This window comes from Vipera berus (assembly GCF_964194415.1).
Source record: "Vipera berus genome assembly, chromosome: 5".
NCBI lineage: Eukaryota > Metazoa > Chordata > Lepidosauria > Squamata > Viperidae > Vipera > Vipera berus.
The window spans coordinates 84286444-84302394 of NC_138207.1; the positions used below are offsets into that span (position 1 = coordinate 84286444).

At 40.4% G+C, this 15951-nt stretch overlaps 1 protein-coding gene across 1 annotated transcript in view; it reads right to left on the reverse strand.

Annotated features, from left to right (window-relative positions):
* CDH23 (cadherin related 23) overlaps positions 1-15951 on the reverse strand; it is a 390425-nt gene that overhangs the window by 342501 nt on the left and 31973 nt on the right. The window contains exon 3 of the mRNA XM_081328216.1: positions 1381-1493. Within this exon, the coding sequence (XP_081184342.1) occupies positions 1381-1493 (113 nt within the window). The remainder of the gene's footprint in view (positions 1-1380; positions 1494-15951) is intronic.

Sequence of the window (15951 nt, forward strand, 5' to 3'; positions counted from 1 at the left end):
AAAATTTAGAAAGGCAGAAGTGGTTTAGCCAAATATGTGAAAAGAACAAAGCATCAATAAAAAGTACACAACAAACTTGTTTTCTGAAATTCAAACCAATATTTGTGCATGTTACAATGTATCTTTTCCAGGAGACTACTCATGAACTGGTCTTTTTTTAGGCATGAGTGCCCAATATATTTTGTTTATGCTCTTGATAGCCAAGATTTTATTTCTACATTTCAGGTGTACAGGTGGAAAATATTACCAATTCTCCAGCTTTCACATCTAAGCCACATTTCAAAATCCAATTTTCCAAAACGTCTGCCATTTTCATTTCATGTGATATTCCTCTTTAGCTTTTTTTTCCCTTAAATTTTAATAATTCCATGGGGATTAGATGTTTATTTTTATTGTTCTCCTGCCTTTATTGCTTTTCATATATATTTCAAGGTGGCAGACATACCTAATATTCCTCCTCCTATTTTTCCCACAACAGCCCTGGGCTGGAGTGGGAGAGAAAATGACTGGGCCAAAGTCACCCATCTGATTTGCAGGCCTAAGGCAGGACTGGAACTCACAGTCTCCTGGTTTTTAGCCAGACGTCTTAACTACCAGACCAAATGAGCTCTCGTGTTATTATCTTATTAATAATACAATTTCCTTTGAGTTGAGATTGTCTGCTTGTGATGTCATAGACATGGCCATATAATTTCCTTGGTAAAAATACTGAAGAGATTTTGTTAATACCTCTCAGTCTGGCCTACAATCCTGAAATGTTCTAGTAAGTTCCCTGTCAATGCTGTCACAATGGATGTCCACGCTCTGACAATGGAGACTCAGCAGCCATTTTACTTTTGCTTTTAACATGTTTTTTCACTTCTTTTAGAGTTCAGATGTAGAAGGGGGGAATGGGGCAAATGCCTGAGGGTTTATCTAGCCATAACAATATAGAAGTGTCGGAACTCAAGGACGTGCTCTGATAAGGCTTTGGCGGGCTTAAGGGCCGGAGAGAAAAGCCCACGTTTTGTGTTAATTGGTGAATGTAATTTATGACAGCCTTTGTGGGGAGGGAATTGCAATTTGTTACTTTGTATCTGGGAGGAGGGAAATCTCATTCTTGGGTTCAACTATGTAAGTGCCGATAGTTTGTTTCCTAATAAAATCTTCTTTAAGGAAGAATTCCTTGCCTTGAAGTTCTTTTAACTGGTTTCATCTATCGGAACCATGACATTCCCATTTAAATACTAAAGGCCATTGTTGAGATTAGCACCTTGGTGAAATGCTATCACATAATTGGTCAGGCATATCACTAACTATTCCACAATCAATTTTTGAAAGTGTACGTTCTTCTCTTCTCTCTGAGGTGTTCTGAGCCAGTGGCCCAGGTTTTTCTCTTACCTTCACTGTAAGGATAAATCCAGCACTGTAAAAAGGGTTTTCTCGGTCCAGTGGCCCATTCAGAGTTAAAGCACCACTGATGTAGTCCAGTGCAAAGATACTGTTGGTGTTGCCTGACAATAAAATAAATAGGATAAGCACAAATAAACTCCTGTGAAAAACATAAAAACCTCAAGAATCAATACAGAAGTTTAGAGACAGATATTCAGAGAAAGCTGTTTTAATGCCCATAAACAGCATGTAAACTGCAAAGAGAAGCTTGAGAACTAAAAAGGATGTGTCATCTGGAACCCCAAGCCAGCAGCACATTATGATGTGAATTAAAAGCACTGCATTAAAATTATATATATATATATATATCTAAACTCTATTTCCCATTGCCTCAGTCTAACAAGATATAGGACTGAGAACTGAGTAACTTGTGATAATATCATAAAAACTTCAGGCAATATTGAAAGTTTCAAACTGCTCCTTTTAAAATGGAAATTTATTCATAGTTTTTTGTGTGTACACAATAATTCTGTTATACTTAGACATAGGTCTGCACTTAGCCTTATAGCTAAAACAGGACAAGACGAGGTAGAACAAGAGTGCTTTCTTTAAAGCAGGAGTGTCCAAGGTGGATGTCCACAAGCCCTAAAGTTGCCAATGTTGGGCATCCCGGATTTACAGCATTACGGACCCTCTAGCGGAGATTGGAATGATTTGTAGAACATAGATAGGAAATGAGATCTTTCCTCCCCCTCCCATAATGCACAGCATTAACTCCCACGCAGCATGAAACTCATTAAATCTGTATCCATAACTATGAGAATTTGGCTTGAACGCACCCGACTGGGAAGAAAAAGGTGAAGGGAAATAGCAGTTTTCCTTCTGGGATATTTTGCTTCTGTAATACAAAGTTAGCGATGTTTAATAAAAGCATAACCCTAGCTAGCTCAGTTTTCCAAATTGCACATTCCTATTACAGGAGTTCTTGAAAGTGGTGCTGTATGGACCAGACAGTGAGCCACTCTTGATTGCCTACCAAAAGTGAAAGAAAAAAAATAATGTTCAGGAAATATGGAAAGAGATATCTGGAAAATATAAAGGGAGACGTGAATGACACGTGTGTTATTGGCTTGTATCCGAATCTTGTCCAGTCGTTTCATTTTCCTAGAATCATCACTGGGAAGAAATAGATAGATTTGATCTGAGAGTTTTCAACTATTTGAACTCATCTTTACTTTTATTTTATTTATATTATTTTATTTTATTTTAATCTTCCTATTTCTTAACCAAGAGAGGAGATAAGATGAGCATGCCACCCCTCTTTATTCTTCTACTTTAAAGCACACATTTGTGTAGTTACATACTTTCCTTTGGTGATCAGTGCCTCCCTACCCTTCTTTACCTCTCTTTCGTTTGTTTTATTATTACTTTTATTGTTACCTTTCTATCAATTTCTTGACCCACTAAAAAGTCCCAGCTTGTGCAGTAGCTGACTGTGCAGTTCTACAAAACAGTGTGATAGCTTTCGATTGGCTTGTCTGCTCTAGTGATCTAATAGTAATTACACTCTTGTTTTATATATGAAGGGCGTGTATATATATGTATGTGTGTTTGTGTGTGTGTGTGTGTGTATACACATACACACACAGAGATACACACACACACACATATATACATAGGTAAAGGTAAAGTTTCCCCCACGCATGCGTGCTAGTCGTTTCCGACTCTAGGGGCCGGTGCTCATCTCCGTTTCAAAGCCGAAGAGCCAGCGCTTGTCTGAGGACGTCTCCGTGGTCACATGGCCGGCATGACTAGACACCAAAGGTGCACGGAACGCTGTTACCTTCCCACCGTAGTGGTCCCTATTTTTCTACTTGCATTTTTACGTGCTTTCGAACTGCTAGATTGGCAGAAGCTGGGACGAGTAACAGGCGCTCACTCTGCTACGCGGCACTCGGGATTCGACCTGCCAAACTGCTGACCTTCTGATCGACAAGCTCAGCGTCCTAACCCACTGAGCCACCACGTTACACACACACACACACACACAGAGGCACAAACAGCAAGCCCCAAGTCTACTTGACATCTCTTGGATCTACAGCTGAAAAGGCACAGGCAATATGTAACATGTGACAGATGAAAGAATCACCAATATGCCTTCTGCAGCATCTACTATAATCATCTCCAAATGATCACAAGCTGATAAGCTTGCCATTAATCTTTCTAGATGAAGAAGGTAGAAAGTATCAGTGTCTGTTTAGGGGTTCCTTCATCAAAACTGCTGCTTCCCACATATTGTTGCTGCTGTCAATATATATTTCAGAGAATACACAAGGGAGTGGCACGTTATAAGATGCACGAGCACTTCTAATTTTTAAGAATCAGGAGCATCAGAAAAGAAAATACTTAGACCATGGATGCCCTACCTAGAACTTATGTTTTCCCCAATACATATTTAAGTGATACAGCATGAAGGGAGCAAGGGAAAAGCTCTCATCGTGAAAGTTGACTAAAGCCAATCTCATTTTATATGGAGACACTGGATTTAATTTGGATGTTCTGGTAGAGTTTCTACTATTTATAATTTGTGTTTTAAAATCACAGTTTTGAATTAAACTGTGACTTAAAACAGATACATTCTCTACCTACGACTGAACAGTGTCTGATCAAGTCAGTGTATTTAAGTATGGACTTGTTGAACTCAAAGGACATAAGTTTAGTATAATTATGTGGACATGTGGGAGAGGATGGAAAAGGAGGAAGTGGACACAGGCACAAATAATCAATAGAAAAGAGGCAAGTCATGAACAGGAGCTCAGCTGTGGAACAAAAACATCAACACATTCAAAGAGATTCTGCCTTAATTAATTCACTATAAATGAAGGCTAGAAAATTCTTGTTACAAAGATTCTGTATTTATGCCATACTAGTAATATATCTTACTGAAATCAACATAGTTCTTGTTTTTCAATAATCTTGTCCAGCTGCATGAAACAAGACAGTATAAGTAGAAAAATTAAATATCAGATTATATCCTCAATAAACTTGCTAAAATTCTTCATCTACTTCTATTTGAATTTCCTGTATCTCTACTGCCTGAGTTCTACTGTGTTTTGAACTTCAAATTTATGCTTAGCTCTTTCTATGTCTGTTAATATCAGCATTAAGCCAGGCAATACTCTTCTGTGTCCTCTGATTCTGTCAGGTGCAAAAAGCCAAGAATAACACAATGAATTGCTCAGAGTAGTTTCTTTATTGCTGTTCACCCCTAGACAAGAATCTTGCTAGACTAAAGCACATATTGCATAACTAAGAGATAAATCCTGTGACATTTTAGGGAAGATCCCTTCTGGGTATCTTTCTACATACCAAGAACCCAATGGTGATTCATCTTTTACTCCTTGGGAAAGTGCCCCCCCTTGAATTCAGCATCAGACTTCACCAGAAATTTATTCTATATAAGAATTGGCAGCCATTTTTTGTCCTAGTGCTCCTGTTTCTCAGTGTTAAGAATTATGCATAATGAACTAATTTTTGAGGTTGCACAAAATCTCCCTAAAGTAAAATAAATTATTTTCCAGGTTAAAATTTACTAGTAGATGCTAATGCAGACATGTCAAACAAAAGGCCCAGGGGCCAGATCCGGCCCGCGAAGTGATTTCATGCGGCCCGTGAAGCCATCCTGGAAACAGTGAGGGAACGGCCCCCACTGTCTTGGCCCTGGCCCAGAGACCCTCCTTCTGCCAGAGACCCTCAGATCTGTCCCACTCCGGCCCAGGCCCCCATAGGCACCCTTGATGCAAACGATGTAGAGCTGGCCATGCCCACCCAGTAGGCCATACGCACTCTAGCCACGCCCACCCAGTAGGCCACGCCCACCCAGGCCACACCCACCCGGCCCCCTGAGGGCAACTGCAATGCTGATGCGGCCCTCAATGAAATTGAGTTTGACACCCCTGTGCTAATGTATCTGAAATATGGTGCACACGATGCGGGGTGTACTTTAACTGCATCAACGCACCAAATACCTTCACTGCTTCTCTGGTTGGGGTTAAAACATTGACTCAATATTATCCCTGCCTCTCATCCTACCTACATTACTGGCAACTTGCACACAATTGTGAAAAATGAGGGCGTCTCTGCCTTTTCCCAAGGTCACAGCACTTGTTAGCATCTCTGCCAGAAGTACAGCTTCTGTGCCACAAAGACAAATACTTTTCTGGAAGTGTAGTGTGCGGGGGTGGGGAGACTGAGAAAAATTCATGATGGTCAGCTAAGACCTAGCAATGGGAAGAAAGCTGTTGTTTAGAGAAGAGATCACAGGAGAAGAGGAACAGATGTCAAGCAATCGCTTGTTGGAAACTGTTGTAAAGGAAACAGAAAAAGATGAAGACCTGAATTACCTAACCCCACAGCAAGCACGTATCTCATGGTTTAGAAGACTTCAGAGAAGGAGGAGAACAAAGTGGTGGGCTGTGGAAGAGAGAGTGCCCTGTTTGTGTTAAGTATCAGGTGTGGGGAAGCTATAAGCAGAAAGACTTCCTTAAGTATCAAGGGAAAATGTCAAGGTTCAACTTGAACTCTACCTGAAAGGAATTAGTAGAAAGAAACAAACACTTGGAAGCAGATATCCTTGTCTTTAGCATATATGTGAACATCTGTATGTACTTTTGGTAGTAAAATCTAGTTTCTGAGAAGTTGCCATTATTTTCCCTCGACCCCCAACTTTCCCCAAATATCAGCGCACGTTAGATTAATGTCTGCCTCAGTAACCACTATCTTAAATACTAAGAATTTGTCTACATACTGTAAAGATGTCTTTACATACAGCAGGGCCAAAAAGAAAAAAGGAAAAACATAAGCAAAAAACTTAGGAAAAAATGGGAGTTATTCTGTCTTTCCTCCTCCTCCTCCTCCTCCTCCTCCTCCTCCTCCTCCTCCTCCTCTTCTTCTTCTTCTTCTTCTTCTTCTTCTTCTTCTTCTTCTTCTTCTTCTTCTTCTTCTTCTTCTTCTTCTTCTTCTTCTTCTTCTTCTTCGAAAGAAGTCCTAAAGATTAGAAGTGAGCAGCTATGAAATGCCTTCAGTATTCTCACCAAAACACTGTTGTTTTCCAGGATGAATGGAAGCTGAGGGTCAGTGTCGGTTCTGGGGATTCCATTGCAACATTCAAGGTCACAGCAGTATCAGACTGCCCATATTTTGCAGATATCTCAATAGTCCTCTTCTTCTAAATGAAGGGACATTTGCTGTCAAGACATCCACTGCCTGGGACTCGCTAAACATCGAGTGAATGACTTTCATGGGACGTGAAAGGAGAACTAAACCTATACTATATGAAGTAGATAAGTTATTAATCAAAATATGCTCTGTCAGGCTTCCTCTGGCTGAAATAGATGCTGTTGGATGTGGTTCACAGAATCGGCAACAGACACAGTCATCATTACGTATATAGTCTATCAGCAATTTTGACTACCTGACTGAATTTCACCTTGAATTCTGCCACACACACCACACAGACAGGTGTTCAGGATCGCTCCCCTATAGCTTCTTCCTTCCTCCTTTTATGCACTGAATACCACCAAACCTGTGAAGCTTTGGGAGGCCCGCTGGTGATGTCACCCACCAATATCGGATCCAAAGCAACAAAGCGTGGTCAAAGAAAGCAGCGGAGAAGCCCTTATGCCCAAAAAGGACAGTAATCACTGCAATTTTTAACACGAGGCAGCCAAAAAACCTCACTTCAGTATGATAACAAAGCCAGGTATAAGATTTTAAATATGGCATATTGTGTAGTGGGTCCGACGCAAGAGAGACGCCAGCCGGTGTGTGAGTTCAGCTCTTTATTGGAAGGGGAAGTGAACTGAGGAATGAGGGCTACCTGGCCTCCTTATATACCTGGCCAGGTAAGCTAACAGCCAATGGGGTTGGCCCTAGGTTTCCCGCCGAAACTGTCCAGGCCAACGCCCCCTGAGGGCTGTTGCTATGCAGATGCCTGCATATATAACATGGCACACACAGAATGGATTACAAGCAGTGAAGGGAGTTACTATATTCTCAGTCTTAACAAAGAGAGTGTCTGAAATTGCTAAACATGCAGCATTTCTTCTATAAAGTGGCAGGACCAGTGTTACTCCAGAGTGACTCTGCATAATTTCAGGCACTTGGGCAAAAAAAATGATTTTCTTCAATGACTTTCAAGTTAGAAAAGAACTAAGGAAGCTCACAAATCCACAAGTGTGCAACTAAGAACACAAAAGAAACATCAATGACACAAGGGAGCTTTATGCAGCATGGGTGGCAGGGGCAGTATTGAACAGTAACAACAAAGTTAATTCAGGTCAACAGGAAGTATTATCCCCAATCGGCTCTGGCATAACAGGGCATTTACTTATGATATGGAGTCAATCAGAACAGAGCTGGGAGGGACCTTGGGGGTCTTCTAGTCCAACCCCCTGCTGAAGCAGGAGACTCTATACCAGGGGTAGGCAACCTTGGCTCTTTTATGACTCGTGGCGTTCAACTCCCAGAATTCCTGAGCCAGGCTCAGGAATTCTGGGAGTTGAAGTCCACGAGTCATAAAAGAGCCAAGGTTGCCTACCCCTGCTCTATACCATTTCAGATAAGTGACTGTCCAGCCTCTTCTTTAAAAACCCCAGTGATGAATGAAGCACCCACAACTTCTGATGGCAAGCTGTCCCATTGGTTGATTATCTTCACTGTTAAGAAGTTTCTCCTTAATTCTAGGTTGCTTCTCTCCTTGATTAGTTTCCATCCATTGTTCCTTGTCCTGCCTGCAGATGCTTTGCTAAGTTGACCCCCTTCTCTTTGCGGCAACTTCTCAAATACTGGAAGGGATGTTTGTCCAGGAGCAGTGCTTCATACTTTTGTTTTTGTTTTAACGGTGGGTTAAGTATCTATGTGAATAGTGAGCAGGAAGCAAATATACATTTCACAAAGAGAGGATTTGCTCTCTATTTCTACATATTTACTACTTGACTGCTGCTTGCAGGATGAAACTTTGCAGACATCACCTACTAAACCAAGCTAATAAAACTGCTGGGTTTTTTTTTCCTGTAAAGGTTGGATTGTTCTACTTGCATTAATGAATCACATTACTTACACTTCCTCCTATTTACTGAAGTCACCTGGAGGTAAACTGCTTGAAAACTGCACCTGGACATCAGGGGACTCCAGGAGAGAGTAAGTTCCACTTCCAGCTTAGGCAGAAAAGCTGGCCACATGACCTTGGGCCAATCACACACTCTCAGCCCAATCCAACTCAAGAGTAGTTTTTGTGGGGAAAGTAGGAGGAGAAAGGAGTATTAGGTATGCTCACTACCTTGAGTTACTTTTAAAGTAATAGGCGGGATAAAAAACCCCTCTAAAAATTAAATAAACTAAAATAATTTTAAAACGTTGCAACTGATAAGAAGGGTCACTGAAGTCTGAATGACCCATATGAACAAGTGCATTTTCTGTCACAAAGACATTTACTGGATTCAATCCATTAGCTACTCCTGCACACAAAAATATACCAACATCTCCAAACCTCCACCTCTGATTTCTGATTTCTCACTCCAAAGCAAGCCAGGAATTCTAGAACATGGTTAAATTGTAACTTGTAATTTTGGCTAATATGACTTCATAGTAATTTTTTTTTTGGCTAATATGGCCTCATGGTAACTTTTCATCTTTTGGCCAGTTTGTCAGAAATAAAAAAGGGCTGAATATTCGAGTGAAGGAGCAGCCCCTAAATTGTAAATCAGTGGATCAACTCATAGTTCAAGAAAGTTAACCTACAATTCTACCTTAAAATGAGAATTCTGCCAAAATGGTTTGTTTGTGCTTATTTTTATCATAAGACATCATAGTACCTGTAAAACATCCAAGCTGGTCATTTTGTGATTATGGCAAGTAAACATGGGTACCAGTAAAGTATACAAACTTAGGTGGCATTTCTTCAATAAATAGTTATTTGTGGATTGCTTCAATGATGCCTACTTTATCAATGGACTGTGAAACCTGTTCTAATTCCCTTTAAGCTCACATCTAGTTGTGAAAGGTTATGAGACGCCTAAATCTTGAGAACTCTGCTCCTTGCAGTGTTGTCTAAATGGCTTCCACAACACAATAACTAACTCACAACAGATGGAGGAGGAAGAGAGGAACTTCCAATAAACTCTGTTCCTCCCCAAATACCACAGCAAAATATGGATCATTGAACATCTATGAAGATTCTCAGTCATCCAGGTCATAGTTGTCCCAAAGATGCTTTTTCATGAGGCAACTGGACTTTCTTGTTTTCCTTTGAAGACGTTTCACTTCTCATCCAAGAAGCTTCGTCAGCTCTCATTGGATTGTGTGGAATGGAAGGATTTATACTCCTTGCAGACAGCTGGTCATTTGCATTCTTTTTAGGGACTCACTGGTGTTCTGTACCAGCCCTTTACAAACGGCAAGAGGCTGGAATTACGCCTGCCAAATTTATAGCTACAAAAACAAACAAGACACGAACCAAGGAACAAGAGCTTTAAGAAACACGAAGTATCCAAGCGGTTGCCTTAAGCAAACCAGCCCTCCCCACATATTCCCCTTATATAGAGTTCAGGGCGTTGCTTCTCTCTGCCTCCTTCCGAGAAGCCCCATTGCCTTCCTCTGTCTACTCCTCATTGACTGCCTCCTGCGTCGGGCGTCCTTGAACAGGGCCAGCTGTGGGTCATCTTCATCCACGCTGTCAGGCTCACACAGCTGGGTCTCCGTGGTGACCAAGTGGGAGGGGCCTGGCTGAGGGCTCTTATCAATCAGCAAGATCTTCAACCCCCTCAGCAAGATCTTCAACCGCCTCAGCAAGGTTTTCAACACCCCCCTCCTCCTCCTCTGAGTCATCTGACCCAACTGCCGAACCCACAGGCTGACCCTGAATCACAACAACTGGGGCCTGTTGGACTTTATCTGTGTCATCAGTGTCACCTGAGAAGTGCAAAAGTGTGTGGAGCCTTCTTGGAATGGTTGAAAGGACTGTGTTGTAGACTGGAGATAAATCATGCTGTATCCCTCCCTCTCTGTTGAGAGGGGGCTGTTCAGTTTTGACATAGATGGCTTCTTTGACCCTTCTTTCAAGCCAGGGTCCTCTCTGTCCAAAATGTGGACTTGGCTGTCTTTGAAAGAGTCAGTCAGGATTCAGCAGTCCATCTGCATTTAAAAGACAAAGGTCACTCTTTTGAAAACAGCAAAGTCCACATGGACCAGTCCCCGCAGTTTTCTTGGAAAGATTTTCAGAATTGGTTTGCCATTGCAAACCTTCTTTCAGAGGTCGAGTGGGAATGGCTGGCAGAAGGCCACCCAGATGGTTTCATGCCCAAGGCAGGACTAGAACTCATGGTCACCAGTTTCTAGTTTGCTGCCCTAACCATTACGCCAAACTACCTATCAACCATTAGACCATATTTTTCCTTCTGGGGCTTTGCTATCCTATTAACTGTTTTTGTAGATCAAAATTGAGTATCTTATATGAAGAAATCATTCATGTGAATGATTTTTATATTTTTCTTCTTTCTCCAAGAACATGCTGCTGTGGCAAATAATCTCAGAATCATTCATAAAGTTTGTCCTAACTAATGCATTGTATAAAGACCATTGAACCAGAAAAGCGATCACGCTATTGTATCAACTAGCAATAACCAATTATTTCAAGGCTGAGCACTCAGTGGATAATAACCAGCTGGAGTTCAGTCAACACAGCAGTGTCTGCAGGAGAGGTCACACAGATCAATCTGACGATGTGTGCCATCATCATGCTACAAGCCATGCCCCTTTTGAATATATGTGGTGATATCACATGCATGTTCTAAAGAGGTGTAACTTGTAGTATGATAACATTACACCCCTTCCATCATTTTAAATAAAGGAGCCAGAGCCTAAAGGGGGCATAATGCAGGAACATTGTTCTGCTATTCAATGAATGGGGGGGGGGAGAGAAAAGGAGGAGAGCGAAGGAGGAAAGAAGAACGGAGGGAGGAGAGAAGGAAGGAAAGAAGAAAGAATGAGAAGGAAGGAAGGCCTATGTGCCCCTCCAGACTTTATAATCAATTTTGTTCTTTCAATGTCTCTTTAAAAATTATAGAGATTTCATTTGAAATCCAGCTTTCTGTGTCTTATGCTTGCTATCAAGACTCTGCAAACGTTAGTAAAGACATTCCAGGCCATTTCTTTCTTTTTCTGCCTCTCTTCCCCAGAATCTCACCATGCTCTGTCTCTCAACAAGTGTGAAATTTGTCAGTCATCCAGGGACTAGCATTTGTACATTGCTGGTAATATTGCATCGGCACAGCATGAACATTTCCACATGCTTTTAATGGTTTGACGGGTAATGGTTATGGCTGAGCCCTTTAAGTTTTTATGCATCATAGAGGGTCTTAAAATGACTAGCAGCATGGGAACTGCTCTTCTCGAGGAGCAACCCATATGGCTCGGAGTGGTAAATCTGGAACAAGTAACTGTGGCACAGGGGTCAATTTTTTAATGAATTATTCAGATACCTCATGGCAAAAAGCTGATACCTGTTAATAAAAGGAACTCAGATTCTATGCATTTTAAAACTATAAACAAAGCACGTCCTCAAGAAGGGGTTCGTTCAAATCAAGACCACAGTGCTCTAGAGACAAGAGATATAACTCTTTCTTTTTCAGATGTGTCATTTGGTTCATGAAGAAGACTTCTTTGGTATCTATTTACGAATCAGAACATTTTCATTTTTTCTGTTAGGTCTAGCAGAACATTGAGGGAATTGTGTATTGGGTTAGTTGAGGTAGGTAGGAGAAGAGCAGGCTGAGCCTGAGGGTGGAGTCAAGAGAGGAATCAGCCCAGAGTCCTTATGTTGCCACAAATGGTCTAAGTCGGGGGTCTTCAGACTTGGCCCTTTTGACTTGTGATCTCACTTTATTCCCATATTTTAATTATCATACATGCCCATAACTTTGTCCTGCAGTTTAAAAATTCCCATTACTATGGGCAAGAAAAAGAGATGTGTGATCCACTTTGGAGCCTGAATGCAGCCAAAGCGGCAAAACAATTTAAGATTAATGAGCTCTTCATTACAAAGACTTCTGAAAATCTAATCTTTTGGACTCCGGTGAATTCAGCAAACAAATTCAAGGTGCTTTTCCAGAAATCTAATGAAGCTTCGATCTCCCCTCTCTTCAAATGTGCTGCCCTCCATAAAGACAGCAATTGTTCTTATGCCCCTCATGAGCGTTCCACTGATGAACTAAATAAGGATGTAACTGTAAAATCTTCCTCAGATTTTCCGGCTAAATACTGTCTTTTAACCATTCGGACTGTCATAGCTCTATTTGAGCAATTAAGAGCTATCTCTGTTAAAAGAGCCTTGGTGGAGCAGTGGGCTAATGCCTCCTTAAGTAACACCAGCTGCCTCCAATTACTGCAGGTTCGAGTCCCACCAGGCTCAAGGTTGACTCAGCCTTCCATCCTTCCGAGGTAGGTAAAATGAGGACCCAGATTGTTGGGGGCAATAAGCTGACTTTGTAATAATGCTGCTGGGGGGGGCGAAAGCCCTAATAAGCAGGCATATACATAGAATGAAGGCTATTGCTAAGCACATTGATTTGTGCTTTAAATTGTAAGCCACCCTGAGTCTTCGGAGAAGGGCGGGATATAAATGGGATTAAAAAAAAGGGCAGTCTAAGGAGAAAATTTGATGCTTTCATTTTAAATGACCATTTTAACTTTCTCTCTCTCTCTCTCTCTCTCTCTCTCTCTCTCTCTCTCTCTCTCTCTCTCTCTCTCTCTCTCTCTCTCCCTCCCTCCCTCCCTCCCTCCCTCCCTCCCTCTCTCTCTCTCTCTCTCTCTCTCTCTCTCAGTATAATTCATACATATCAAGAAAAGTCTCCCAAAGTCTTCATGACTACAACATGGAAGTAGTTATCAGTGCCTTGCTCCAGGAAGTTTTTATTTCAACCTTCCATGGACCAGGACCTCTCAATGGTTTCCCATCCACATATTAGCCAGCTCCAGCCCTGCTTCGTTTTTCCCCCCCCAAGTTGTATTTGTGTATATCAAGTTACATAAGGCTGAGAATAAATTATTGGGGATGGTGGGGAATGTGGACAGAATTCATAATAAAATTAAATAGGAAAGCAAAAAAGAGGGAGATAATGAAAAAAAACAAAAATAATCTCCAGCTATAATAACAGAATTCAAGTCTTATTATGGCACATTTCTTTATCCCCACAATAAAATCTTATGTGCATTTCCTTATAACCAAGTCCTACTACGTACAATAAATGTATGTGCAGGGTGAAAGCCTCAGTGATTTTCAAACTCTATTACTAGGCATCCAAGTGTTTTGTTTTGTTTTTTTAAAAAACTATCATAGACGGCTTAAAGCAACAGAGCAATAGAAGAGAAAGGCTACAGTCACTATCCTACGAGAGCACTCCCAGATCTTCTATGAATGCTCAACAGTTTAGAGACAAGTTCAGGAGTTTTAAACTTTAAAGTTAAAACTTAGAACTGAGGGTAGTATACTACAATACGAGCAAAAAAAAAAAGAGGTGGGTCTTTGGAAAGTTAGGGTGCAACAAAAAAAAAGCAGAGCACCTTAGCTCTTATTTTGTGCCCGTCTTCTTTCGAAGGAAAATACTTACAAAATATAGATTGAAACTTGTAAAGTGTCAGGATTGCAGTTCAAGACTGGTAAGGGGTCAAGAACCAGGTAATCTAAATTTATTCAGGTGTTAAATTATTTGCATTCCTGGAATTGAAGCAGAGGTAGGCAATTAATAGCCCGTGGACGGCAAGAGATTCCAGATCTCTTTTTTTTTTATAGTCCCATCAATAACTTTACACTGCAGGACTGAAATCCAGCAGCAGAATTGTCAGTTTTGTCTGAGATAGAACAAGCTGCAAAATTGGCTGCTATTAAGAATTCATAAGACTGCATGTAGTCATTTCATCATTCAAATTACACCAAAGTGCAAAAGAGGACTGGAAGATTTAGCCAGGCTCTATGTGTCCCCCTGTGGTCTTTAGAGTTGAGGGCAGATAGAGACCCTTAGTGAAGAGACTAGACAGTCACTTGTCTAAAATGGTATAGGTTCTCTTGCTTGAACAGGGGGCTGGACTAGAAAACCTCTAAGGTCCCTTCCAATTCTATTCTATTCTATTCTATTCTATTCTGTTCTGTTCTGTTCTGTTCTGTTGTTCTGTTCTGTTCTGTTCTGTTCTGTTCTCTGTTGTTCTTGTTGTTAGTTGTGAAATCGTGTCTGACCCATCGTGACCCCATGGACAACGTTCCTCCAGAAATATTCTATTCTATTCTATTCTATTCTATTCTATTCTATTCTATTCTATTCTATTCTATTCTATTCTATTCTATTCTATTCTATTCTATTCTATTCTATTCTATTCTATTCTATTCTTACTCTACATTCTATTCTATTCTATTCTATTCTATTCTATTCTATTCTATTCTATTTTATTCTAGCGATGTACGCTACTGTTACAAATGATACAAGTTTTCAAAAACCCTGAAAAATGATGCTGTTTGTCTAAAAATAAATATAAATTATGACAAAAGTGAATTTATCTAAACAACCATTGATTCCACAAATCAATTATGCACAATGTGAAGACCTATTTCCTTTTTGGTTGTTCTAAATTTTCTTGCAGTTAACTTCATGAAATAATTTTTATTCCATGTTTTACTTGCTAATATTTTGAAAGAGGGAGAAAAGCACATTCACTCATGTTTTACCAACCTTTGCTAATTTGTTATTTTCAAATCAGAATAATTTTACATATTTAAATGAAAACCTCCATTGTTTCACCAGGACAGGATATTTAAACTTTTTACTCTATACTAATATAGAAATATATAGTGGTTGGATGGTATATATATGTGTGTACACACCTTTTTTCTTACAAAAAAAGCACTGCCCCTATCCATTCGATCTATGCAGATGAGGAAATTCAATACAGAACTCTTCACTCTAAGTTGCAAACTTATAATTTCTCCCACAAAGTTGCCATACTTTTTTTATATGCCTCCTCATGCTTACTATTGCCTTTGCTGCAAAATCCCCCTCAGTGAGTTCTAATATACATTAGTAGACAGACAGGGGTAAAACACAACTCATGTTTTATGATTTTTACACCTCACTGGCATGGCAATGGCTATCAAAATTTAAACTCCTCTTTTCATGGTAATTAATAATGCCCTGTCTGGCCCTATTTCTGATGTCTTTCCATCACATGTTGCACCTTGGAAACTGCCAAGACATCAATCTCTCTTAGCCCCGAAGAGTTTCCTTAAATGAAAAATCTTATCTAGAACAGGTCATGTTATATAACAACTCACCGGCTTTGCCTGGGAAATGAAAGATGATGAGGTAGAATCCCGGGGACAGAGGCTATCTCCATAAATCTGCCAAAATTGGAGTTGTGGATTACTTTACTAGATTAATTGCCTGTCCTTCAAATAAAGCCCTGACCTCAGTGGCTGAACATCACAATTTTCTAACCTCATTTATGAACGCAAAACAAGGAATTGTTTCTACAGAG